This window comes from Salvelinus sp. IW2-2015, linkage group LG15 (genome assembly GCF_002910315.2).
Source record: "Salvelinus sp. IW2-2015 linkage group LG15, ASM291031v2, whole genome shotgun sequence".
Classification (NCBI taxonomy): domain Eukaryota; kingdom Metazoa; phylum Chordata; class Actinopteri; order Salmoniformes; family Salmonidae; genus Salvelinus; species Salvelinus sp. IW2-2015.
Window position 1 is genome coordinate 43154346 of NC_036855.1, and position 27536 is coordinate 43181881.

Below are 27536 nucleotides of genomic sequence, written 5' to 3' on the forward strand. Positions count from 1 at the left end.
TTTTCATCTCATTTCAACCAGCGTTGTAAATATAGAAATTAGGTTCAAACTTTAATACATTGACTTAACCTGACTAACAGGTTGTTACATCAACCTAATTTCAACATAATCATCAGAACTACAGTATCAGTCAAAAGTTTGGACACACCACCTCATTCAAGGGTTTTTCTTTATTTTTACCTTTTTCTACATTGTATAATAATAGTGAAGACATCAAACCAATGAAATAACACATATGGAATCATGTAATAACCCAAAAAGTGTTAAACAAATCAAAATATTTTTTAGATTTTAGATTCTTCAAAGTATATTTTAGATTCTTTCAATTAACAGGTGTGCCTTGTTAATTTGTGGAATTTCTTTCCTTCTTAATGCGTTTGAGCCAATCAGTTGTGTTGTGACAAGGTAGGGGTGGTATACAGAAGATAGCCATATTTGGTAAAATACCAATTCCATATTATGGCAAGAACAACTCAAATAAGTAAAGAGAAACGCCAGTCCATCATTACTTTAAGACATGAAGGTCAGTCAATGCGGAAAATTTCAAGAACTTTGAACGTTTCTTCAAGTGCAATCGCAAAAACCATCAAGCACAATGATGAAAATGGCTCACATGAGGACCGCCACAGGAAAGGAAGACCCACAGTTACCGCTGCTGCAGAGGATAAGTTCATTAGAGTTAACTGCACCTCAGATGGCAGCCCAAATAAATGCTTCACCGAGTTCAAGTAACAGACAGATCACATCAACTGTTCAGAGGAGACTGTGTGAATCAGGCCTTCATGGTTGAATTGCTGCAAAGAAACCACAACTGAAGGACACCAAGAAACTGTCTTGGGCCAAGAAACACGAGCAATGGACATTAGACCGGTGGAAATCTGTCCTTTGTCCTGATGAGTCCAAATTTGAGATTTTTGGTTCCAACCGCCGTGTCTTTATGAGACGCAGAGTAGGTGAACGGATGATCTCCGCATGTGTGGTTCTCACCGTGAAGCATGGAGGAGGAGGTGTGATGGTGTGGGGGTGCTTTGCTGGTGACACTGTCAGTGATTTATTTAGAATTCAAGGCACACTTAACCAGCATGGCTACCAAAGCATTCTACAGCGATACGCCATCCCATCTGGTTTGCGCTTAGTGGGACTATCATTTGTTTTTCAACAGGACAATGACCAAAAACACACCTCCAGGCTGTGTGAGGGCTATTTGACCAAGGAGAGTGACGGAGTGCTGCATCAGATGACCTGGCCTCCACAATCACCCGACCTCAACCCAATTGAGATGGTTTGGGATGAGTTGGACCGCAGAGTGTAACGTCTTTCGTTGTTGGATGGAAGAGAGGAGGATCAAATCGCAGCGTGGTACGTTTCCATATTTATTGGAACACTTATTAAACACGAACAAAACAATAAACAGAAATGAAACCAACGACGCTACAGATCTGAACATGTGAACCTAGTGAAAACAAAGAACGCAATGAACAGGAACAATCACCCACAAACAAACAGTGAACACAGCCTACCTAAATATGGTTCCCAATCAGAGACAACGTAAAACACCTGCCTCTGATTGAGAACCATATCAGGCCAATCAGACACACCTAAACCAATGAGACACAAAACATAGAATATACCCACCCAGCTCACGTCCTGACCAACTAAACAAAGACTAAACAAAGGAAATAAGGTCTGGAACGGGACACAGAGTGAAGGAAAAGCAGCCAACAAGTGCTCAGGATATGTGGGAACTGCTTCAAGACTGTTGGAAAAGCATTCTTCATGAAGCTGGTTGAGAGAATGCCAAGAGTGTGCAAAGCTGTCATCAAGGCAAAGGGTGGCTACTTTGAATAATGTCAAATATTAAATATATTTATATATATTAGTGTAACACTTATTTGGTTACTACATGTGTCATTTGTGCCATGTGTCATTTCATAGTTTTGATGTCTTCACTATTATTCTACAATGTAGAAAATAGTAAAAATAAAGAAAAACCCTTGAATGAGTAGGTGTGTCCAAACCTTTGACTGGTAATGTATGTGACCCACCACCTGTGTTCGGTCCTATTTAGCAACATTTTTTACATTGGATTAAAGTAGAGTAAAAATGGTATATCATACACTGCAGTTAAGGAACAATGAGAAAGTAATTATGCTTTGAAAGTTGATAAACTTTTAACCTCACTTTTGAGAAAATGGCCTGTGAATGTTTTGATAGACCTAGTGGAGAGCTCCTCCTTTTCTTCACCCATTCAGCATCGTTCACAACCAACGGTTTCAAGACTAAAAGTGGTTAAAGTAGTAACAAAAAGTTGTATTAAAAATAAACTTTATCTAGTTCTTGGGCTATGTATTGTTCACCTAATACGTTTTTTGCACTATTGGTTAGAGCCTGTAAGTAAGCATTTCACTGTAAGGTCTACACCTGTAGTATTCGGCCCACGTGACAAATAAACTTTAATTTGATATTTCCTAATCTGATTTTGCTGCATGTCTTGTTGTTCTTCACATCACCGTCTCTGGTAATCACACTATATCAAATAAAATCTACGTTTATTTGTCACATGCACAGGATACAGAAGGTGTAAACGGTACAGTTAAATGGTTACTTGCATAGTGGAGTCTTTTGTTTAGAAATTTAGCTAGCTAGCAAGCTAAACAGTTATCCATAATCCCGTGAAAAACAAACTCTGACTGGGAAAAATTGATTTGAACTGTCATCCAACTCGGAATTCCAACTCGGGAACTTGGGCTTCTTTCTAGAGCTCCTACACAGAACATTAGCTAACGTTAGCCAGCCAGCTAACGTTAGCCAGCCAGCTAACGTTAGCTAGCTAGCTAACAGTATGCTTTAACTTGCAATGAAAACAACTTCCTGACAAAATTTGAAATGTATAATATCTGAAAATGTAGCTGGGCACTTACCCCTATACATGGATGAACGCTTCTCCCTCTGTCATGGATGCCATGGTTGCACTTAGTTTGAAGATGTAATCCATAGACAGGTGTTTTATACAACAGCCTCCTTTCTGTGTTCTCTTTTTGGACACTCTGCATTTGGCAATCATCTCTCTGCTTCCACTGGGCATTCCACTGATTTCAAAACTCGGTCAACTTCTTCCGTGACAACAATACCGTTTCTTCCCCACCATTGTCATCAGAAGACTACAATTTCTGGTTCAATGAAAATGTTTTAACCTAAATCAGGGATTTCCTCATTGTCTGATTCATTTTCAGTCAGAAAGAGTCAGCATGGCACGATCAACCTCCAGAAAGTAGTCCATCACAACATTTTCCCACTGAGCTTTGTCGATAGTGCTATTAACTTCAGGGCAGCAATGTTGAGAGCAGTAGCAAAACTTTTTCAGTTGTTCATGACATCTTAAAAAAAAAAAGCTGCAGTAGACCGGATTATCCACACATACTTAGCAATTCACGTTATAGACAGAAGCATTCTCCAATCCATTATCTCAGCCAATCATGGCTAGCGGGAAGGTTCCTGTATTTTTCCCTGGCTAAACCAATTATTTCCAGATGGCATACAAATTAAGGCATATGTAAGTTATGTTCATATATGTTCCAGAAGGCATTTCTGCCCAAAAATGTATTTCGATAAAAATAAACATTCAAATGCCTCTCCTGGAAAGTAGTGACGTGCGACATACGCATAGTTTCTTGAAACGGGGCACACATTTGCTTTTCCCTTGTTTCAATGTTGATAATAAAATTGTATTCTTTAATCATTGTCATTGTTTCAATGTCAAGCTATCAACCTTGAAATAAAATCTGAAGCCACAGTCCAACGATTTATGCCTGGACATTGACTTCTACTGTTGTATGAGAGGTAATGCACATCAGTGAGAACAAGTCCACCATCCAGATGCCTACCTCTATGTACTCTGCTTAACTTTGGAAACAAACTGTGTACAATTCAGCTGAGCTATCATGTCAACACATTTTGACATTGATCAGCTTCCATACTAATTTGCATAGACTACATAAATAACATTGAATAGTAACTCCTCAAACTTTTCTTGTACAAGCTGTATGTGAAAGTAAATTCGGAGTGATTCCATGTCACAATACATTGACAAATTACGTGATTCACATTGATTAACATTGATTCAACCAGTGTGTGCCCAGTGGGTAGTCCCTGTTGTGGTCCTGTGGATTTTTTTGTGGCCCTGTTCTGGTTCACAATGGTCCTGGATGGCAGGGAGCTCCATTGTATCATCAGCAAACTTAATGATGGTGTTGGAGTCATGCAGTCGCAGGTGAACAGGGAGTACAGGAGGGGACTTAGCAGGCACCCCTGAGGGTCCCCCGTGTTGAGGGTCAGCATAGTTGTGTTTTAACTTACAATCCCTGCCTTTTCTATGCAGAGATGGCTATTCTCTTTGACCTGATGCCCACTCAGATACGCAGCTACTTCCCAGAGAGCTGGCTATGGGAAGTACAACCAGTCAGGTGAGAAAAACAAAGGTTCTTGGCATAGCATAAAAAAATATAAACAAACTATAAATGCAATATATCTTCTTACCTGGAAGATATATTAAATATGGAACATTAAGGTTGACAATTAATGCAAAGTAAGTTACTTGAGACAATACTGAAAGACAGGTTTAAAATGTGTATTCTCTATGTTCATTGAATGTACTGTTATCTAACAGTATCTAAAAGGGGAGTGTGCTAGCCCAGTGGCCCTTGTGTCTTGGTTGACCTGAGGCCAAGTAAGTGTGTTACTGTTGTCATCAACTAGGTCAGGGCAGATGACCTTGAACAGAAATCTCCCAGACTCTCTGACCACTTGGGAGATAAAAGCTGTTGGCGTGTTCAAGAAGGAGGGTAAGTTGGTGAACAAACACTGACACCTAGCACCACCTACAGGAGAAATTAGGTACATTTACCACAGTCATTCAACACACCAAGCAATCTTAATCTTATTTATTTTTTCATCCATATAATAGCAACTATCTTTGCTGGAGTCCTTAGCCACTGTTCTACACAGTCAGTTGTACCCCTTTCACACATTGTGCCAACCCGAACCGTACCATGCTGGCTCTAGTATTTTCTCTACACATTGTCCTTTCCAGCACAGTTCCAGCAACTATGGTAGTTGTCATAGCCGAGGGAAGTAGGGTTGCTGTGGGTGATTCAGCACTCCCTGATAAATCACAATATATTTTTAAAAATAGTCACTTGGCCTTTATCACTCCTGTAGCACTCCTGTATGAGCTACATGACTCCCCGCTGCCATTTTAGTTGTGTAGACAGGCCAGCAAAGCTTGGCTAAAAACAGTAGAGTGAATCAACCCTTGGTCACCCGGGTTTTGTTGTTAATGTTTTTCTTATTCTTCCCAGGGAGCTCAGGGATCTGTGTGGCGGACCCCATCAAGGTCTCAGTTACTCAGGCAGTGAGTGTAAATGTGCCCCTCCCCTATTCCATGGTGCGTGGAGAGCAGATCGAGCTGCGAGGCTCCGTCTATAACCAGGCAGAAGACAATATTAAGGTGAAGCCAGTAAAAGAGGTTCTATTGAAATGCATTGAAAATAATAAAAAACATTTACCTGGCATTATTCATGTCATTAGGATTGAAAACATTTATCATATAATGCATATTTTGATGAATTTATGATGTGCTTGAAGTGGAATGAAATAAGGGCCAGTATTACTGTTTTTTGTTAAGACAATATTCTATAGGATGTGCCGGTACTCAAGCAGTCAAAAATCGAGTTACTGGTATTCAGTACCGGTGTGTACCTGCCCATTTTAAGCACTGATTTACTTACATCTTATTGCTTCCATTCTTCTTTCTGTCTGTATCATCCGTGGCTAGTATTGTGTAACTCTGACCGCTGGGGCAGGGGTGTGCCTGTTCCAAGGAAAACCAACGAAAGATGACGGCATAATGACTACCAACTGTGACAAGACAACTCTGTTGGAAAGCGGCTCAGTTGGTCTTGTCACCTTCACTCTCATGGCCTTGGAAGTGGGGAGTCACACTCTCACATTCACCTTACGCACTGACAAGTCAAGGTTCAACGACCAAATTGTGAAGACGATCCGTGTAGTGGTAAGCTTATAGGCGACTAGTTCGACTGCTGCTACTTCTGCACTTAACTGTACTAGAATGAGCGTCATCCGCACGCACCATTATATGACAAAACAAAAGGGGTGATGATGATGATGCAAAATGGAACTGACACAAAATGCATCATCATCACACTTGTAGATTTTTACAAAGTGCTCTATCTTGAAAACTGATGATATGCAACAAAAATGGACTGCATCGGAAAAAAACTATAATATATGTTTTTTCAGTAAAATATCTCTTTAACATCTCTGCAACTACCTAATGCATATTGTGATTACATACACAGTACGTTCAGTATATTATGTACAGTATATGACAGTATGATGTTTTAAAAGCTGTGTATTATCTGTCTTTTCACCAGCCTGAAGGCATCAGGACCGAGGACCTCAGCGGAGGAAAACTGGACCCACAGGGTCTTTATGGTATGGGCTCAATGCTATTTCACATTAGTGCTGGGACACAACATCGGTAGTCTGTGTATTGGACCTGAGTTGTGCCTCGTTCTGGTGTGTGGTGAAAGAAAATAACCCCACCACAATATATCCTGCTTCACCCCAAAAAACTTTTCCTGTCAACAGAAGCCAACAAAGGCATATGTGTAATCTGTAGGAACTCTACTTACCAGACGTAAAGTGAAATGTATCCCTCGCTATCAAATCAACAACTGAATCTAACTTTTGTCCAAACCTMCATATGGTAGATTTTGTGGTAGGAAGTTTCACGTGAAGTGCATGGTGTAATGTTTAACTCAGCAGGAATATGATGTGGATCGGACAAAAGTTGGACACATTTCACTTTAGTCTGTAAGTAGAGTTCCTAGAGATTATACATATGCCTTTGTAGACAGGATTTTCTTGGGTGGTTAAGCCGGCTATATTGTGGTTGGGTTATTTTCCATTGCCACCCACCAGAAAGATGCACAACTCAGGGAGTTCAACCAATACACTAACTCCCGATGTTGTGTCCCTAAGCTATTGCAGATATACAGTACATTAACTATAATATCTTTCTTAGTATACTCTCCAAACCTCTGTGTCATGGTTCTGCCTGCTTAATCTCTATCTCTATCACAGGCGGCTAGTGGCACCTTAATTGGGGAGGACAGGCTCATAGTATTGGCTGGAACGGAATAAATGTAATGGTATCGAACACTTATCACACATGGTTTCCATGTGTTTGATTCCATTCCATTTACTCCATTCCAGCCGTTATTATGAGCCGTCCTCCCCTCACCAGCCTCCTGTGGATCATCAGTCCTAAACAATAAATATGCCCTCTGTAATGCTGGGCTGTCTTTTTTTGGAAAAACGAAACAAATGGATGAACAAAGCATTCCATTGGATGCACATGCTCCACACATAGACATTCGAATTGTTGACCATTGTTGATATAATTTCTCCTAACTGCTGATGTATGTTCTGTGTTGTGTGTATCAGGCCCCGCCATCAGAAAGGTAGAACTCAGTAATAGCATTCCTTCACAACTGGTGCCTAAGACCTCTGTGGAACGTCTCCTTACTATTAATGGTATTTTATTCTATTCCATTTTAATGATATGGTATGCTATAGAGGTTGCACTGTGATATCTATTTGTTTCCTCAAATGTGGCAGAACTTCAACAGCAGAAATTATACAAATGTGTATAATTTCTGAAACTGTACAATATCAAATTATTGATCATGTCTTTAAGTTCATATCAATAAGTAGTGCCGTATGATTTGTGAATTGCACCCAGTTGCTCTTTATTTAGCCTAAAATAATTGTAGAAATCGTAATCTCATAGCCTAATCTTACCTCATTATCGTAATCTTTGTTGTTGTGTCTAATTGTTATCACTCCTTCCTTTTCCTCCCTCTCCATCTTGCATTTAAATGAGCCTGTATCCTCCTCACCACATCTTTTAGGTGAGATTTTGGGAGAGGTGCTGGCTATCTTGAACAACCCCGATGGCCTGCGCCAGCTTGTCAACCTACCCAGTGGCTCCGCTGAGGGCGAGATCATGAGAGTCCTCCCCATCTACTTTGTCTACCACTACCTGGAGACCACGAGCCGTTGGGACATCATGGGCCTAGAGGAACACAACAGTCCCCTGGAGCTTAAGAGGAAGATCAGAGAGGGTGGGAGATTCACTCTTTTTTTTTTTTTTTTACACTTATTGTTTCTCTAAAATACAAATGTGATCACAACATTACATTACTTATCCTGTTGTTTAGAATCCCTTGCTCCTTTGTTTGCTAAGTCCTCCTTGCAAAAAAAGTTTCCTAACTTCAACATTTGGTAAAACAAGGGTTAAATAAAAAAWATATATTTTTGTTTCATGAGTTTTGAATTGGTGTTGCTCAATTGTGTTTTTTTTKTTGTTCTGTGTTGTTAAGGCATCACAAGCATCCTCTCTTTTAAGAGGCCTCGTGAATTTAGTTACAGCATGTGGAAAGACAAGGAGGCTAGTACATGGTGAGTCTGCTGCTTGGTATAGGGTTGAACAGACAGAGCCTGGTCCCATACTGTGTGCTGTAGCCAACTTCCCTACCATTGTCATGCCACAGCCCAATTCGGATAGTTTTTTCACTAATTGTTCTTTTGACCAGATCCGCTCTGAAAAATATCTAATGTGATTGGTCAAAGTCCAATTAGTGGGAAACATTTAAGAATTGGGCTGCCTGTGTAAATGTATCATCTTTCTGTTGTCCTTCTTGCTGCCAGTCAGCATATATATACAGTACATACAGTATGGGTCAGCAACTAGGCTAGAGGAAACTCAGTGCGCTGTCTCATGCACCTCACCTTGTTGTGTTGTTGTGTAACCGACTCTCCTGTAGGTTAACAGCTCTTGTGGTGAAGACTTTGGGACAGATGGACAAATACGTCAAAGTAGACRGTGACATGTTGTCTAACTCCATCTTCTGGCTAATCAACAAGGCTCAAAATGATGATGGTTCCTTCCGTGAATTCTCCACCTGTCCCAGAGTACAGGGTGCAAGTGTAGATTCCGTGGATCAATCAGTCTTCTTCACATCCTTCGTCATGATTGGAATCAAGACTGCCATGGCGGTGGAAAATTGTGGCTTGCTGGTGAGGCTATAGCAAATGTGGAAGTAGGCTATCAAATATAGGCTCTAATATTTCCAGTACCATGTGGTAACCTAGACTTGTGTGATTATCCTCAGGAGTTTAGTCAGGCTCTGAAACGTGCTGCAGGCTACGTCTCTGATCATGCACCCCGGGTGAAAAGCCTGTATGCGAAAGCTGTGGCTGCCTATGCTCTCACACTGGACGACAGGGACAGCATGCAATCCGTGATCCTGTATGATAGCCTTGAGAAGCAAGCCAGGGAAAAAGGTACGAAGTGGTGTGGATTCTGAGGCGAAAGTTACTGGATACAATTTAGAATTCAATGTAGAACATACTGTAGCTTCAAATTATCAGTATAATCTTGTGATGTCTGTACTCTTGTGTCTTCTTGTGAAGGAAACCCAGTTGAATATCGCTACTGGCACGAGATAGATGCCAGTCTGAACCCGCTAAAGCCTGACAAGGCATCGGCCCAGACCGTGGAGACCACCTCCTACCTCCTACTCACAGGCTTGATCAAAGCCAAACACAACTACGCCAAGCCCATCATCAACTGGCTGACCCAGGACCAGCGCTATGGAGGGGGCTTTCACTCAACTCAGGTTCCATAGCAATACTAACACTGGTATCAGATAGTATTTAATTTACTTTCATATTCTTTGAGCATTGGATTGAGCCTGCCTGAACGAAATGCAAAATGGACAGGGTTTGCACGTTAAGGACTATTCCATTGGTTATAGTGCGCCAGACCGGCTCAATCAAGCGCAGTTAAAGTTTTTGAAAGAAATCAAAATAGGTCTACTATTTGAACCCAGGTCTCAATATACATAACAGTTTTTTTTTTCATTTGTCATTTAGGACATTTTGTACATAGTCCCCCCCATTTTAGGGGACCAAAACTGTTGGGACTAATTAACTTATATGTTTATTAAAGTAGTCCAAAGTTTAGTATTTGTCCCATATTCCTAGCACGCAATGATTACATCAAGCTTGTGAGTCTTCAAACTTGTTAGATGCAGTTGCTGTTTGCTTTGTTTGTGTTTCAGGTTATTATGTTCCCAATAGAAATGAATGGTAAATAATGTATTGTGTCATTTGGAGCCACTTTTATTGTAAATAAGAATATAATATGTTCCTAACATGAATGTGGATGGTACCATGATTACAGATAATCCTGACTGAATCGTGAATAATGATGGAGAAAGTTAGAGGCATAAATATCATACCCCCCAAAAAACGTTAACCTCCCCTGTTTCTGTAATGGTGAGAGGTTAACCTCTTGGCGCACGGATCCCTTTAACGGGATCATTTTCGTAAACAACCGCTGAATTGCAGAGCGCCAAATTCAAAAATAATTAATAAAAATATTTATTTTCATGAAATCACAAGTGAAATATACCAAAACACAGCTTAGCTTGTTGTTAATCCACCTATCGTGTCAGATTTTGAAAATATGCTTTACAGCAAAAGCAATCCAAGCGTTTGTGAGTTTCTCGATCACTAGACAAAACATTACAAACAGCTAGCAGCAATATAGATTGGTCACGAAAGCCAGAAAAGCAATAAAATTAATAGCTTACCTTTGATGATCTTCGGATGTTTGCACTCACGAGACTCCCAGTTACACAATAAATGTTCCTTTTGTTCGATAAAGATTATTTTTATATATAAAAAACTCCATTTGTTTTGCGCGTTATGTTCAGTATTCCACAGCCTTAGGCATGTCATCAAGGGTTGACTAAAAATTCCAAATAGTATCCGTAAAGTTCGTAGAAACATGTCAAACGTTTTTAATAATCAATCCTCGGGTTGTTTTTAACATTAGTAATCGATAATATTTCAACCGGACTGTAAACTATTCAATAAAGAAGAGAAAGAAAATGCAAAGCTATCAGTGTCGCGTGCATGATCTAATGGAAGGACATCCGTCTATCCACTGACGCGATTTGATAAATCTCGCTCATTTTTCAGAATAAAAGCTTGAAACTATGTCTAAAGACTGTTCACACCCTGAGGAAGCCATAGGAAAAGGAATCTGGTTGATATCCCTTTAAATGGACGAAAGGCAGGCAATGGAACAGTGGTTTTTCAAAATAAGAGTCACTTCTGGGTTGGATTTCCTCAGGTTTTCACCTGCAAAATCAGTTCTGTTATACTCACAGACAATATTTTGACAGTTTTGGAATCTTTAGAGTGTTTTCTATCCTACTCTGTCAATTATATGCATCTGGACCTGAGAAATAAGCCGTTTACATTGGGAACGTTATTTTTCCAAACATAAAAATTCTGCCTCCTAGCGTCAAAAAGTTWATCAACATCCACGGTGCCTGGGGAACAGTGGGTTAACTGCCTTGCTCAGGGGCAGAACGACAGATTTTTACCTTGTCAGCTCAGGGATTTGATTCAGCAACCCCCAACGCTCTAACCACTAGGCTACCGTAGAGCTGCCTCTTTCAAGGAGCGGGACTCTAACCCCGAAGCTTATAAGAAATCCCGCTATACCCTCCGACGAACCATCAAATAGGCAAAGCGTCAATACAGCTCCGATGATCGTCAGATGTGACAGGGCTTGCAAACTATTACAGACTGCAAAGGGAAGCACAGCCGAGAGCTGCCCAGTGACACGTGCCTACCAGACGAGCTAAATAACTTCTATGCTCGCTTCGAGGCAAGTAACACTGAAACATGCATGAGAGCATCAGCTGTTCCAGACAACTGTGTGACCACGCTCTCCGCAGCCGATGTGAGTTAGACCTTTAAACAGGTTAACATTCACAAGGCTGCAGGGCCAGACGGATTACCAGGACGTGTACTCTGAGCATGCGCTGACCAACTGGCAAGTGTCTTCACTGACCTTCTCAACCTCTCCCTGTCTGGGTCTGTAATACCAACATGTATCAAGCAGACTATCATAGTCCCTGTGCCCAGGAACACTTAAGGTTACCCGCCTAAATGACTACGGAACCGTAGCACTCACGTCTGTAGCCATGAAGTGCTTTGAAAGGCTGGTCATGGCTCACATCAACACCACTATCCCAGAAACTGAAGATCCACTCCAATTTGCATACCGCCCCAACAGATCCACAGATGATGCAATCTCGATTGCACTCCACACTGCCCTTTCCCACCTGGACAAAATAAATACCTATGTGAGAATGCTATTCATTGACTACAGCTCAGCGTTCAACACCATAGTGCCCTCAAAGTTCATCACTAAGCTAAGGACCCTGGGACTAAACATCTCCCTCTGCAACTGGATCCTGGACTTCCTGATGGGCGACCCCCCCAGGTGGTAAGGGTAGGTAACAACACATCCGCCACACTGATCCTCAAAACGGTGGCCCCTCAGGGGTGCGTGCTCAGTCCCCTCCTGTACTCCCTGTTCACTCATGACTGCACGGCCAGCACGACTCCAACACAATCATTAAGTTTGCCAATGACACAACAGTGGTAGACCTGATCACCGACAATGATGAGACAGCCTATAGGGAGGTCAGAGACCTGACCGTGTGGTGCAAGGATAACAACCTCTCCCTCAACGTGATCAAGACAAGTTGATGATTGTGGACTACAGGAAAAGAAGACGAGTACGCCCCCATTTTCATTGACGGAGCTGTAGTGGAGCAGGTTGAGAGCTTCAAGTTCCTTGGCGTCCAAATCACCAACAAACTAACATGGTCCAAGCATACCAAGACAGTTGTGAAGAGGGCACGACAAAACCTATTCCCCCTCAGCATACTGAAAAGATTTGTCATGAGTCCTCAGATCATCAAAAGGTTCTACAGCTGCACCATCGAGAGCATCCTGACTGATGCATCACTGCCTAGTATGGCATCTGCTCGGCCTCTGACCGCAAGACACTACAGAGGGTAGTGCGTATGGCCCAGTACATCACTGGTGCCAAGCTTCCTGCCATCCAGGACCTCTATACCAGGCGGTGTCAGAGGAAAGCCCTAAAAATTGTCAGACTCCAGCCACCCTAGTCATAGACTGTTTCTCTGCTACCGCATGGTAAGCGGTACCAGAGCACCAAGTCGAGGTGAAAGAGGCTTCTAAACCCCCAACCATAAGAGTCCTGAACATCTAATCAAATGGCTACCCAGACTATTTGCATTGCCCCCCCCCCCCCTTCTACGCTGCTGCTACCTCTTCTGTTATATATGCATAGTCATTTTAATAATACTTACATGTACATATTACCTCAATTACCTCAACTAACCGATCCCCCCGCACATTGACTCTGTACCGGTACACCCTGTATATAGCCTCGCCATTGTTATTTTACTGCTGCTGTTTAATTATTTGTTACGTTTATTTTTGTATTTTTCTACTTATCTATTTTTTACTTAACACATTTTTCTTCTTAATCTTAAAGCATTGTTGGTTAAGGGCTTGTAAGTAAGCATTTCACTGTAAGGTCTACCTACACCTGTTGTATTCGGCGGATGTGACAAGTAAAATTGGATTTGATTTGGATGCACGGTTCTGACTGACTGCCTGGTGGCCGGCATGCCTGGCTGTGCCCCTCCCCTCTCTCCCTCCCTGGCTAACTGCTTCTTTCTTTGCTGTAAAAGTTGTGAGTTTGCGTTGTGAGTTTGCGTTCTCGGAAGTAGCCTATGGCAACTAGCTAGTTTCCTCCATTGCAAAAATACTGAATCTTAGGACTCGATTCCTAGTGGAATAGAGGCTTGACACACAGAAATGGGAGTTGAGGAATGGACTCCCCACCACTAGTCATGGCACATACCTTCCACGTTGTTCAATAATTTCCATAACACATAGCCCCTTGTTAATTATTCCTTACATAATATATGCCATTTAGCAGACGCTTTTATCCAAAGCGACTTAGTCATGCAGATATTTTAACGTATGTCCCAGGAATCGAACCCACTATTCTGGTGTTTTAAGTGCCATGCTCTACCAGCTGAGCTACAGAAGACCACCTACAAAGGACCACCTACACCTTCTTCATCACACTACTGTATGTCATCTCTATTCAGGACACTATTCTCACCCTGGAGGCTCTGACTGAGTACAGCAAACTGGTCAAATATACCAAGCTGGATCTGTTGATCGAGGCGTCCTACATAAAGACGAGGGAACAACTGGGGAAAATCGAGCTCACCCAGAAGAAACCTGTGGGCAAACCAATAGAGGTAAGGGCTTACCTCCACCCTCACACGCTGTGTGACCCAAAATGTACACACTGCCTGCAAAAGGACCACTTCTGCTCAATGAGACCATCTTTTCCTTGGGTTTTCCTGTGACTATGATGTATCGGGTCAATGATATTTGCAGAATAACCTGATCATGATCTCAATCATTTATGTACTGATGTAGTTTCTTCAGCATCTACCCCTATGGCACATTTCATTCTGATCTTTGCTAAATGAACCCTGAAGTTGCAGTACAGGCTATATATTATATCTCTCATGTGCTGTGTTTGTATGTTTCCCCGCTATTTTCTGTCTCCCATCTATATCATGATTATACAGTCATACTGTGTCTCATTTTAACAGGTGACTGAGGATAAAGATGTCAGAGTGTCCACAGGCTTTGGTACAGGAGTCTCCGTTGTCCAGGTAAGTTCCATCCATCCTCTGTTGCGTTACTCAATGTCCTTCTAAAGAGAAGTTGGTTATGGGCTCCCGAGTGGCACAGCAGTTTAACCTCTCTTGGGTACGTGAGACGTTAGCGTCCCACCTCTTCAACAGCCAGTGAAACTGCTGGGCGCCAAATTCAAATACAGAAATACTCATTATAAAAATTCAGAAAACAAAACATATTTTACATAGGTTTAAAGATTAACTTCTTGTGAATCCAACCACGGTGTCAGATTTAAAAAATGCTTTACGGCGAAAGCATACCTTACAATTATTTGAGAACATAGCCCACTAGACAATTCATTACAAACAGTAACCAGCCAAGTAGTACAGTTACACAAGTCAGAAATAGAGATAAAATGAATCCCTTACCTTTGATGATCTTCATATGGTTGCACTCAGCAGACATTAATTTACTCAATAAATGTTCTTTTTGTTCGATAAAGTCTCTTTATATCCAAAAACCTCCATTTTGTTCGCATGTTTTCTTCAGTAATCCACAGGCTCAAACGCAGTCAAAACAGGAAGACAAAAAAATCCAAATTGTATCYGTAAAGTTCATAGAAACATGTCAAACGATGTTTATATTCAACCCTCAGGTTGTTTTTAGAACGTAAACAAGAAACGCACTCTCTCCGTCTCGCGCATGAAAAAGCTCTGTGACACTTTAGGGTCGACTCATTGAGACTGCTCTTACTTCTTCATTTTTCAGAATACAAGCCTGAAACAATTTCTAAAGACTGTTGACATCTAGTGGAAGGCATAGAAACTGCAATTTGAGTCCTAAGTCAATGGATACTGTAATGGCATTGAATAGAAAACTACAAACCCCCCCCCMAAAAAACTTCCTGAATTGATTTTTCTCAGGTTTTCGCCTGCCAAATCAGTTCTGTTATACTCACAGACACTATTTTAACAGTTTTGGAAACTTTAGCGTGTTTTCTATCCAAATCTACCAGTTATATGCATATCATATCTTCTGGGCCCGAGAAGCAGGCAGTTTAATTTGGGCATGCATTTCATCCAAAATTCCGAATGCTGCCCCTACCCTAGAGAAGTTAAGGCACTGCATTTCAGTGCAAGAGGCGTCACTACAGTCCCTGGTTTGATTCCAGGCTGTATCACATCCGGCTGTGATCGGGAGTCCCATAGGGCGGCGCACAATTGGCCCAGCGTCGGCCAACCTATACTGTGAATGTTTAAATTATGTATTCAATATAGACAAGAAAAATACGATTAGTAGTGTTATTAGTTTAAGCACACTATGTTTGTCTATTGTTGTGATTTAGATGAAGATCAGATCAAATGTTATGACCAATTAATGCAGAAATCCAGGTAATTCCAAAGGGTTCACATACTTKATCTTGCCACTGTACATTTAAGTAATGATTTACATATACCCATTAATTCTTGAAGAATTTATTTTATGCCTCATGAGCTTAGTTCAACTGTCATACCCAATTGTTGTTTCAACTCTAGATTGCCCCTTTAAACAGTATGCTCAATTCTTATCTGACAACAGATGAAAACCGTTTATTATAAAACAACAGAGACCGACAAAAACTGCAAATTTGACATTTCCATTGAAGTGCATCATCCTAACAAAAAGTCCAAAGGTATGACAGTGTATCAATGTCTGTAAACCATTTCTCTCACAATAAACATGGAAACATATATACAGTACCAGTCAAAAGTTTGGACACACCTACTCATTCAAGGGTTTTCTTTATTTTAACTATTTTGATTTGTTTAACACTTTTTTTGTTACTACATGATTCCATATGTGTTATTTCATAGTTTTGATGTCTTCATTATTATTCTACAATGTAGAAAATAGTAAAAAATAAAGAAAAGCACTGGAATGAGTAGGTGTGTTCAAACATTTGACTGGTACTGTAGYTTTAATTTCTACTTCACCAGATACTATGCTGCATTCGTCTCGAATTGTCGCATGTGCAAAGTGAGTAAAATATTTGGTGTTTTGTTTTATTAATCGAATAAAAAACATGAGCTGGCGCACACCCAGAGGAAAGGATTTTATGTAGAGGTGCTGACTGACGGAGAATAAACTATAAGCTATGAAAATAAATAGAGTCACACACTATATATTAGTTCACAGTCATTTATTGAGTAAATCACCATCGTTTTATTTGTATTTGTATTTATCATGGATCCCCATTAGCTGCTGCCAAAGCAGCTATTCTTCCTGGGGTCCAGCAAAATTAAGGCAGTTTGTACAATTTTAAAACATTACAATACATTCACAGATTTCACAACACACTGTGTGCTTTCATGCCCCTACTCCACCACTATCACATATCTACAGTACTAAATCCATGTGTATGTATAGCGCGTGTGTGTGTGTGAGTGTATGCGTGTGTATGTGTGTGTCTGTGCCAATGTTTGTGTTGCTTCACAGTCCCCGCTGTTCCATAAGGTGTTTTTTAATCTGTTTTAATGTAATTAAAATACAAAGAATGCTAATGCTATCTCCACCACTGTAAAGATAATGTGCATTTCTGTATAGTAAAATATACTTCATAGAACAGTGCTTATATTGTCTCATATGTTTTAAAGATACAAACCCCCTCCAAACGAGTTATTCACTGACTCCAGCCACACAGTCATGGAAATCCAACTACCCACTGGGGTGCAACCCTTCCAAGAAGATCTGAATATGGTAATTAACATATTCATGTTTTCCACTTTCTCCTAAATCTACACTGAACAAGTGTTGGTCCCATGTTTCATGAGCTGAAATAAAAGATCCCAGAAATGTTCCATATGCACAAAAAACGTATTTCTCTCCTATTTTGTGCACAAATTTGTTTACATCCCTGTTAGTGAGCCTTTTTCCTTTGCCAAGATAATCCATCCACCTGACAGGTGTGGCATATCAAGAAGCTGATTAAACAGCATAATCATTACACAGGTGCACCAATAAAAGGCCACTCTAAAATGTGCCACAGATGTCTCAAGTTTTGAGAGTGTGCAATTAGCATGCTGACTGCAGGATTGTCCACCAGAGCGGTTGCCAGAAAATGTAATGTTCATTTCTCTACCATAAGCCGCCTCCATTATCGTTTTAGAGAATTTTGCAGTACGTCCAACCAGCCCAGGACCTCCACATCCGGCTTCTTCACCTGCGGGATCATCTGAGACCAGCCAGCTGATGAAACTGGGTTTTGACAACCAAAGAATTTCTGCATAAATTGTCAGAAACCGTTTCAGGGAAGCTCATCTGCATTCTCGTCGTCCACACCAGGGTCTTGACCTGACTACAGTTTTCTATGGACATCAAACACAGTTGCATTTTATCGATGGCAATTTGAATTCACAGAGATACCGTGACGAGATCCGAGGCCTATTGTTGTGCCATTCATCCGCCGCCATCACCTCATGTTTCAACATGATAATGCACGGCCCCATGTCGCAAGGATTTGTACACAATTCCTGGAAGCTGAAAATGTCCCAGTTCTTCCATGGCCTGCATATTCACCAGACATGTCACCAATTGAGCATGTTTGGGATGCTCTGGATCTACGTGTACGACAGCGCGTTCCAGTTCCCGCCAATATCCAGCAACTTTGCACAGCCATTAAAGAGGAGTTGGACAACATTCCACAGGCCACAATCAACAGCCTGATCAACTCTATGCGAAGGAGATGTAGCGCTGCATGAGGCAAATGGTGGTCACACCTAGATACTGAATGGTTTTCTGATCCACGCCACAATCTTTTTTAAAGATATCTGTGACCAACAGATACATATCTGTATTCCCAGTCATGTGAAATCCATACATTAGGGCCTAATTTATTTATTTCAATTGAGAGATGTCCTTATATGAACTGTAACTCAGTAAAATCCATATTTTTGTTCAGTGTATTTGTACACTGTTCCATATGAATGACATGGCCTGTTTTCAGTTGTGTGATCAATTCCCTCACAGTTCCGGGATGGACTGGAATCTGTGATATCTGACTACAAGATCACAGGAGACAAGGTTGTGCTTCAGCTGGACTCAGTAAGTTCCACTTATCTTCTCTTCTGCTATTGGAACATGTTGGTTTAGGTGTGGACATTCAAATGAATCATATAATGTAGTCCTATGCTGTAGTTTAAATTTGTCCTAATACTGTAGTCCTATACTTTTGTTCAAGTGAGTCATATAATGTTAACACTGTCATTGCCTTTCACACTACAGGTCCCCTTTGACCAATTCGTCTGTGTGGGATTCCGTATAAAAGAACTCTTTCGAGTTGGCATGGTCAGTGCTTCCTTGTTTAAAATCTACGAGTACAATGATCAAGGTACAGTATGGCGGAAAACAAAACCCACAGAAACGAATATACCACAGGAAGTTGGACCAACTTAAAAATAATCCTTCTCTATTGCTCCACAGAGAGCCAATGTTCCAAGCTCTACTCCCCGCCTATAGAAACCAAGCTACTACGGCTTTGTGTAGAGGAACAGTGCCACTGCATGGCAGGTAAGTCAGAAAACTGGTTGGTCATTTGTTCAAGTTAATGTAAATTATGGGTGATTACTTTGTTTATTTTTATTTGTGACTGCAATCTGTTGCTGTGATGATAGCGGAATGCTGCAACTTCAAATCAGAGATGGATCCCAGCATCACTGCTGAGGAAAGAAGACAAGCTACTTGCCTTGACAGTATAAAATATGGTAAGATGATACTTTGTAGAACTGTTACCACCTCATCAGGAAAAATTGTCGCCAATGCCCAATTGATTTATTGAAGAAATTTCACATTTGTAGGCAGTCTTTTTGGTATGGTGAGCTTATTCTATTTGTTTCGCCTTGCATATGATATGTTTGCGTCTTTTCTCACAGCTTTCAAGGTAAAAATCAAATCCATTGTGGAAGAAGGTGATTTTATTACTTATGTGGCAAATGTGGAGGATCCCTTCAAAAGGGGTACGTCTATCTCCTATAAAAACGTTTTAATGTGAAGTAAGAAATATATATATATTTACAATTGTATGATATGTTTAACTTTATTCCTGTTTTGTGTAAATGACAGGGTTGGACAATGTCAACATCAACACAGAGGTGGAATTTGTCAAAAAGGCCAGTTGCAGTTCTGTGGATATGAAGATTGGTGGGCAGTACCTGATCATGGGTGCAGACAGCATGCAGATACGAGTTGGCAGAAGTTATAAGTGAGTGTGTGCATTAGTCTTTATTTTAGATTACAAAAAAATTATACAACTTGGCTACTGACAATGCACTATAACCACGTCTTTTTTGATTCAGATCTGACCCTAACCCTATGTTTCAGGTATAGATACCCTTTGGATTCCCAGGCTACAGTTGAGATGTGGCCAACTGAATGTGAGGGAAGTCCCGCCTGCACTAAATATGTAGACATTCTGAATGATTATGCAGAACGTGTTCTATTTGAAGGCTGTTAAATGGGCACTTCACCCTTTTTCAACACCCAATTCATAATCTCCAGCACCAAGCCAAAAAAACGTCATGTTTCTAAGTTCAGGAGACACTGATGACATCACGTGACAACTATGAGCAGGCAAAGGTTACTTTACAAAGCTTTAGACACATTTAGGCATTTTTTGTTTAAAGCAGCTAAATATAAAAGGAAACAGCAAGATACTAACTCAGGAAGACACAACATAATTTTATGATATGGTGTTTTTAGGATTACTGTGAATACATAAAGGTGCCATAGGTCTCATTAATTTTGTACAAATTACAAATAAACAGATGATATGGATTTCGTGTGTGTGTGTCAGTAGCGGTGTGTGGGTAACATCATCAGGGATGCCAAGCCAGGGAAAAAAATAGACATTACAACCTATGTGTTGTGATAATTGCATTGTTTGCTCTATAACCTGTTAGTTCATAAACTGTACCTTGACACCGAGATATAGGCCTAAGGCCGAGACAATAAGAAGATACATTAGCTACATGTTGACCTTTCTATTCTTTCAGGCCAGGGGCGTAATATATGAATTTATGGTTGGATCAGAATCGCCGTTATAATCATTGGCCAGTACGGAGAATTAAGTTAAACCACAAGTCCAAATCCCTATCTCCATCTGTGGCTAATTTAGGAAAGGGACCATTTTAGTTAGCTAGCTAGCCACCGGAGGATGACGACACAACGAGATGCAACAATTCAAGTTTTCTGTCAATGACGTTTGGCTTCTGATGTGATGTGATTGGTGTGAAGCCAAAACCAAACTGGTTTCCCTTGACACTTTTTTTTGGTGTGCCAGGATTATTCACAGCTGAGCTCACTCAGTTTAGCTCAACACTAATTGGCTATAAAATATATATATCAAGGGAGTCCAAATGCTTGATGGCGTTCCTTGCATTCAGTGCTACCGGCAACAACGTCATACTCCTTTTGACCAGACAGCATCAGTTAGATGGGCTACACATGTTGAGACCGAGGGGCGCTGTTTCGTTCGCTCGGATGCTTTCTCCAGTGAGATACATTCAGCCTCTTGCGCATTGAAGGAAATGTATGAAACACAGAGACGAAAGATCAATTCTTTAGTATGTTTTTTTTTTGGAAGGGGGGGTTAGGGTGGAGATCCTGACTTCCCTTGGCATCCATGAATACACACCACTGGGTGGGTGGTTGTGTGTGCGTGCGTGTTTAAATCAGAGGATGAGTACAAGTACAATACCATGCTATCCAATGCAATACACTACAAATGTTGTCTACCTTTCAACCAATTCATTGGTCACAATCAATATCAGGCATGACATTTAATACATACTAATTTAATACATACTACTTTAATACATTGACTTAGATGGGGAATTGATCCCAAAATGTTGCTAGTTGTTTGCAGTGTGTAAAATCACTGAACTTTCCCTTAAGTGTATCACAGGATAAGAAATGCTATGCAATTGGTTTTGTTAGGGACGATGAGTAGATTAACATGGTGAGTAAATATCAAATATAGGTTAGTTATACCTTGAAAGCAAAAGTAAAACCTCTTCTGAGTTTCAAAATTACATATGAAATCTAATATAAAAAAATGTACATGATGGACTTTTGTAAATTCATTGTTATACACCAAAGTGACTTGCAATAAGTATATAAAAAAACAATATCCTCAATATATTTGTATTTTATTTATTTCACCTTTATTTAACTAGGCAAGTCAGTTAAAAACACATTTTTATTTACAATGGCGGCTTACCAAAAGGCAAAAGGCCTCCTGCGGGGACCGGGGCTTGGATTAAAAATGTAAATATAGAACAAAACACACATGACAAGAAAGACACCACAACACTACATAAAGAGAGACCTAAGACACCATCATAAAATGGCAGCAACATATGACAACACATGAAAACACAGCATGGTAGCAACATCACATGACAACATCATGGTAGCAACACAACATGGCAGCAGCACAAAACATGGTACAAACATTATTGGGCACAGACAACAGCACAAAGGCAAGAAGGAACAGACAACAATACATCACACGAAGCAGCCCCAACTGTCAGTAAGAGTGTCCATGGTTGAGTCTTTGAATGAAGAGATGGAGAAAAAAACTGCCCAGTTTGAGTGTTTGTTGCAGCTCGTTCAAATTGCTAGCTGCAGCGAACTGAAAAGAGGAGCGACCCAGGGATGTGTGTGCTTTGGGGACCTTTAACAGAATGTGACTGGTAGAACGGGTGTTGTTTGTGGAGGATGAGGGCTGCAGTAGGTATCTCAGATTAGGGGGAGTGAGGCCTAAGACGGTTTTATAAATAAGCATCAACCAGTGGGTCTTGCGACGGGTATACAGAGATGACCAGTTTACAGAGGAGTATAGAGTGCAGTGATGTGTCCCAAAGGAGTATTGGTGGCAAATCTCATGGCTAGCCACTTGAGAGCACCCTTACCTGCCGATCTATAAATTGCGTCTCCGTAATATAGCATGGATAATAGGATGGTCATCTGAATCAGCTTGATCTCCCCCTTTAAATGAAGGATGCACCGTGGCTGCCTTCCAAGCAATGGGAACCTCCCCAGAGAGGAGAGACAGGTTAAAAAGGTCAAAGTACTCCCACCAGATAAAGTATTTCCACCTCAGTAGTCAAAAGTAAATAAAGACGAAAGAAAATGATAGAACCTAATTAGAGTCTGGGACAAACTGAACATATGCATAGGTCATAACATTAATAGTGCGAGAAGCAAAAAAAAAACACACAGTTTACATAACTTATGGTAGCCTAACACCAATATCACACTATCACCAATAGCAACAACAACAGTGTCACATCAAAAGTGACAGGCTCGTGGTGCTGAAAGGACAGCGACCGTAAAAGCCAATTTATGCTTGATCCATAAATGGGGTCGGAGGCTCCGTATGGAGGGTGTGATGCAATTGCAGAGCCTCCGGAGGCATGCATAGGCCAAATTGAGGTCTGTCACGCATCGCTGTGCGCCTCTCAAATTTTGTAACAATGCAGAGGGCTCCGTTTAGCTCTGTATAGCTCTGCAATGACATGATTGGTGGAGGCGGTACATCCTGTATTAACACAAACTCACTTCCTTCAGAACAAACATGGAGAAATTTGACGAAAGGCTATCAGAAGAAGTTCGCAAATATAAACATATTTATGATACCACGTGTAGGGATTTCAAAGACAATAGTTTAGTTTCAACTCCTGGAAAGAGATCAGGGAGGTAATGGGGATGGAAGGGGAAGCTTGCTACAAGAAGTGGAGGCAGTTGGTTAAGATTTTTTTTAAATGAAGGGTCGAAGTGGAGATGGGCAGGTGGGAAAACGGTGCTGTCTTTTTACTTCATGCTATCATGGCTGAGCTCCTATGTCAATCACCGGGGAACCGACTCCAACATATCAGAAGAGGTAATGTCTTTTTGTTTGTTAAAGACATGGTGATTATAATAAGTTTAATAGATCCATATGGTAGATGGGTGTTATGCTATCATTATACATTGTATTACTGATCAGTCAACATTACCGTTATGAAAAAACTACACCGGCTGGTTATTGTACACGTAACTTTTTATGAACTGATGTAATTGCATATGTCAGATGACTGCAGCGCAGGATCAGGCCCATTTAGTCCTGAGTTAAACAACTCTGCCCAATCCTGTGCGAAGTTTGCTATACATAAGCTCCTCTTTGAAATGGAGCTGGCTATGTATGAGTAGCCAGCGTCTGAGGATCAGCAGGGAACTGAAGAGTACACAACCACACACACTCAAAATAAATGTTTTGTTCTTTAAAAAAGGTTCTGTGACACTTTATATTGTTGAGATATGTTGTAAAGGGTTTGTGTAGCATCTTTAATTTGTTTAATTTAACTGTTAATTAGTGAATGAATAACTTCTCTGTTGATAACTGATTCATTAAATTATTTAAATGTCCAGAAATTATGTTTAAATGCCTATAAACTAAGAATAAATGCTGTGCCAACCCTTAATAATATATAACTAATTTATGTTTGCACTTTGTTCTGTTGAATTGGCCAAATCTGCAGCACTACCTCATATATTTGCACTTGTAGAATTACCAAATTGGAGAAATAAAAGTTTTTGTTTTGCAAACATTTCTCAAGTCTTTGTCATGTCATTTGTCATGTCAAAATCAACAGTCATTCAACAGGTTACATATCAATGTTTTATTACTGTATTACTTCACTTCTGACAAGTCTGCTGCCAAGAGACACTTTCCTGAGGTGACATAAAGAATGTCTTAAGTTAGTTCCTGGTCCCCAATGCAGCCCGTGATGCCCTGGTATTGCAGAGTCGCCCTGGATCCTGAAGGTTGACATCACACATCACCTGCCTTCTCCGCTCTCCTGGCTGTTGTTGTTCACCAGATGCCGTGGTGGAATCTGTGAAGTTGGGAGGGATGTACCTGGCAGCTGGGGTGTTGGCAGCATCGGTTTATGACAAGTAGTTGTAAAGGGCGATGCATGCCTTCACAACGTCCACCGCCTTGTCGGGATGGAACTCAATTGGCCGGCAAAGGATCGTCCACCTGGCAGTCAAGATGCCAAAAGAGTTCTCAATGATGCGTTGTGCACGGAAATGATGGTAGTTGTACATTTTCTGGTCTTCATCAAGGTTGGTACCTGTAAATTGAGTAAAAAGACAAATACAAGCCATTGGTTTTCAATGGCATGACAATTGTGGTACTAAATATTACAAGAGATAAATACAGGTAGAGGTGGTGCTGAACATACCAAAGGCATGAAACATTATTGATGCTGGACCAAGAAAAGAATGTAAATATAAAAGCATTCACACAATGTTGTGTTTTTTGTGTGCGCTACAATAAACAACTCCTTGGCTACAATTGTCAGAACGTTGTCGAGTGTTGTGATGCAAAAATTAAGTAGGCCTATCTGGGAGGGAAAAGTCTAAACGGGATACTTGGGACATCCCAACTGACGTCAACCAACTGAAGTTGACATTTAAAAGGTTAAGGTAGGGTAGGGTAGGGGTTTAGGGTAGGGATATCCTAAGGAACCTGGATAGCACTACTTTTTCCTATAGAATGGTTGTAGCTACAATCTGAAGTCCTTGTTGCCCATGGTTGCTGAAACATACGTAATGTATAAAAGGAACAGCAGTACATCCAACACATAGCAAGTACCTTGGGCCTGAACGTCTCACTGGTAAACTCATAGTGTATACAGGTATACATACCTGGGTAGGGGCGCATGAGATTAACATGGAAGGGGAAAGCAGCATCTCCAAAAAACACATGCAGGACTGTGGTTGTGGTGCCAGGCAGGTCTTGAGGTGGTGGCAACTCGAGCTTCCCCTCAAGGAGACGAGACCCAAAGGTGCTCTCCTGTAACACTCCTCTGTTGCTTTGCCGACCATGTGCCCCCATGTCTACCATGGTGAAACGATAGTGGCCATCACATTCTCCAAGAAGCACTATGGAGTGTGTGCCCTTGTAATTGAAATAGTCACTACCCACTAAAAGTGGTGCCTTGACCTGGACGTGCTTCCCATCAATACTACTAAGGCAGTATGGAAAGTTCCACACCCTCCATAATTAAGTTGCGACCTGCAAAACACCAGTCTCAACGTCAACAGTGAAGAGGCGACTCCGGGATGCTGGCCTTCTAGGCAGAGTTGCAAAGAAAAAGCCATATCTCAGACTGGCCAATAAAAATACAAGTTTAAGATGGGCAAAAGAACACAGACATTGGACAGAGGAACTCTGCCTAAAAGGCCAGCATCCCGGAGTTGCCTCATCACTGTTGACGTTGAGACTGGTGTTTTGCGTGTACTATTTAATAAAGCTGCCAGTTGAGAAATTGTGAGGTGTCTGTTTCTCAAACTAGACACTCTAATGTACTTGTCCTCTTGCTCAGTTGTGCACCGGGGCCTCCCACTCCTCTTTCCATTCAGGTTAGAGTGAGTTTACGCTGTTCTGTGAAGGGAGTAGTACACAGCGTTGTACCAGATCTTCAGTTTCTTTGCAATTTCTCGCATGGAATAGCCTTCATTTCTCAGAACAAGAATAGACTGACGCGTTTCAGAAGAAAGTACTTTGCTTCTGGCCATTTTGAGCCAGTAATCGAACCCACGAATGCTGATGTTCCAGAAACTCTGACCTCAGCTGAGACCCTCCTCGCCTTCCCTGTCTTTTGAGGAAAGACCATTCTTTACACTTCCTGTTTGGCATGATGTTCTCAAGGTGTTTCTTTTCATTTTGTGTGGTATTACCTATAGATGACTCCTAGATACTTTCACATAGTTTGCCTCTGAATTGGTGTCAGCATCAGGCTATTTTACTTGTTACTTGTGTGTTAGAATACTGCTTCCCTTTCACATAATTTGAAGGATCCCTCCACTGCCACCCGCTCTCTCTCTCTCTTTCTCTCCAGGATACATTAGGGAAAGTTGCTTTGCGGTTGGCACCACGCCTGCCAGGCTGCCAGACAACATCCTAAACTTTGCTAACTCTTGTTCAACTGCTCTTTGATTAATCTGCTAAATTGTAATTATTCGATTTATTGCCTACCTCATGCCTTTTGCACACATTGTATATAGATTCTCTTTTTTTCTACCATGTTATTGACTTGTTTATTGTTTACTCCATGTGTAACTCTGTGTTGTCTGTTCACACTGCTACGCTTTATCTTGGCCAGGTCGCAGTTGCAAATGAGAACTTGTTCTCAACTAGCCTACCTGGTTAAATAAAGGTGAAAAAAATAAATAAAAATCGGTTTAATTAAATGTTTACATTTGCTTCAAGTGTGTTTTTTCAACTAAAAGTTGACAGATGACACTTGAATAGTAAATCTCGCTCATTTGTGACCCTCAGTCATGTTTTTTGACAGATTTTCTACTTCAGTACCAAAATGTTATGGCTGCTCCCATAGGATATAGTAATTACAAAAATGGACAACACTGAAAGCAGAGCTTAGGTTTAAAAGCTCTCATATGGTGTTTTTCATTAGAATTTTGGTGGACACTATGATTCAGAATGTAATGGGAATTTTCTACCACCATGTTTTTGACCAGGATAAGAGGACCTACTGCCTGATGCTTCTGGATCTGCAGATACACTATAAAGTGCAATTGGAAAGTATTCAGACCATTTTTCCCACATTTTGTTACATTACAGCATTATTTTAAAATTAATTACATCGTTTTTCCCCCTCATCAACCTACATACAAAACACCATAATGACAAAAGAAACATGTTTCTTTTTAAAAATTAAAATAAATAAATAAAATAATAAATTTACATAATGCCCCATGTACAATAGCACAAGTGCCGCGCG

The 27536-nt window shown here is 40.8% G+C and overlaps 1 protein-coding gene across 2 annotated transcripts in view; it reads left to right on the forward strand.

Moving 5' to 3' along the window:
• c5 (complement component 5) overlaps positions 1–20517 on the forward strand; it is a 33188-nt gene extending 12671 nt beyond the window's left edge. Inside the window, exons 18-40 of one of the 2 annotated variants that reach the window (XM_024002519.2) lie at positions 4379–4463; positions 4756–4841; positions 5358–5506; positions 5834–6070; positions 6453–6513; positions 7528–7617; positions 7995–8207; positions 8466–8544; positions 8910–9162; positions 9258–9429; positions 9559–9764; positions 14163–14318; positions 14682–14744; positions 16288–16381; positions 16686–16725; positions 17343–17445; positions 18715–18789; positions 18970–19075; positions 19168–19254; positions 19359–19448; positions 19617–19700; positions 19807–19945; positions 20065–20517. In XM_024002519.2, the coding sequence (XP_023858287.1) occupies positions 4379–4463; positions 4756–4841; positions 5358–5506; positions 5834–6070; positions 6453–6513; positions 7528–7617; positions 7995–8207; positions 8466–8544; positions 8910–9162; positions 9258–9429; positions 9559–9764; positions 14163–14318; positions 14682–14744; positions 16288–16381; positions 16686–16725; positions 17343–17445; positions 18715–18789; positions 18970–19075; positions 19168–19254; positions 19359–19448; positions 19617–19700; positions 19807–19945; positions 20065–20197 (2801 nt within the window). In that variant the 3' untranslated portion in view covers positions 20198–20517. Of the gene's footprint in view, positions 1–4378; positions 4464–4755; positions 4842–5357; positions 5507–5833; positions 6071–6452; positions 6514–7527; positions 7618–7994; positions 8208–8465; positions 8545–8909; positions 9163–9257; positions 9430–9558; positions 9765–14162; positions 14319–14681; positions 14745–16287; positions 16382–16685; positions 16726–17342; positions 17446–18714; positions 18790–18969; positions 19076–19167; positions 19255–19358; positions 19449–19616; positions 19701–19806; positions 19946–20064 lie in introns of those variants that run through there. The other variant, XR_011481045.1, reaches the window with a different exon arrangement.
• The last annotated feature ends 7019 nt before the right edge of the window (positions 20518–27536 follow it).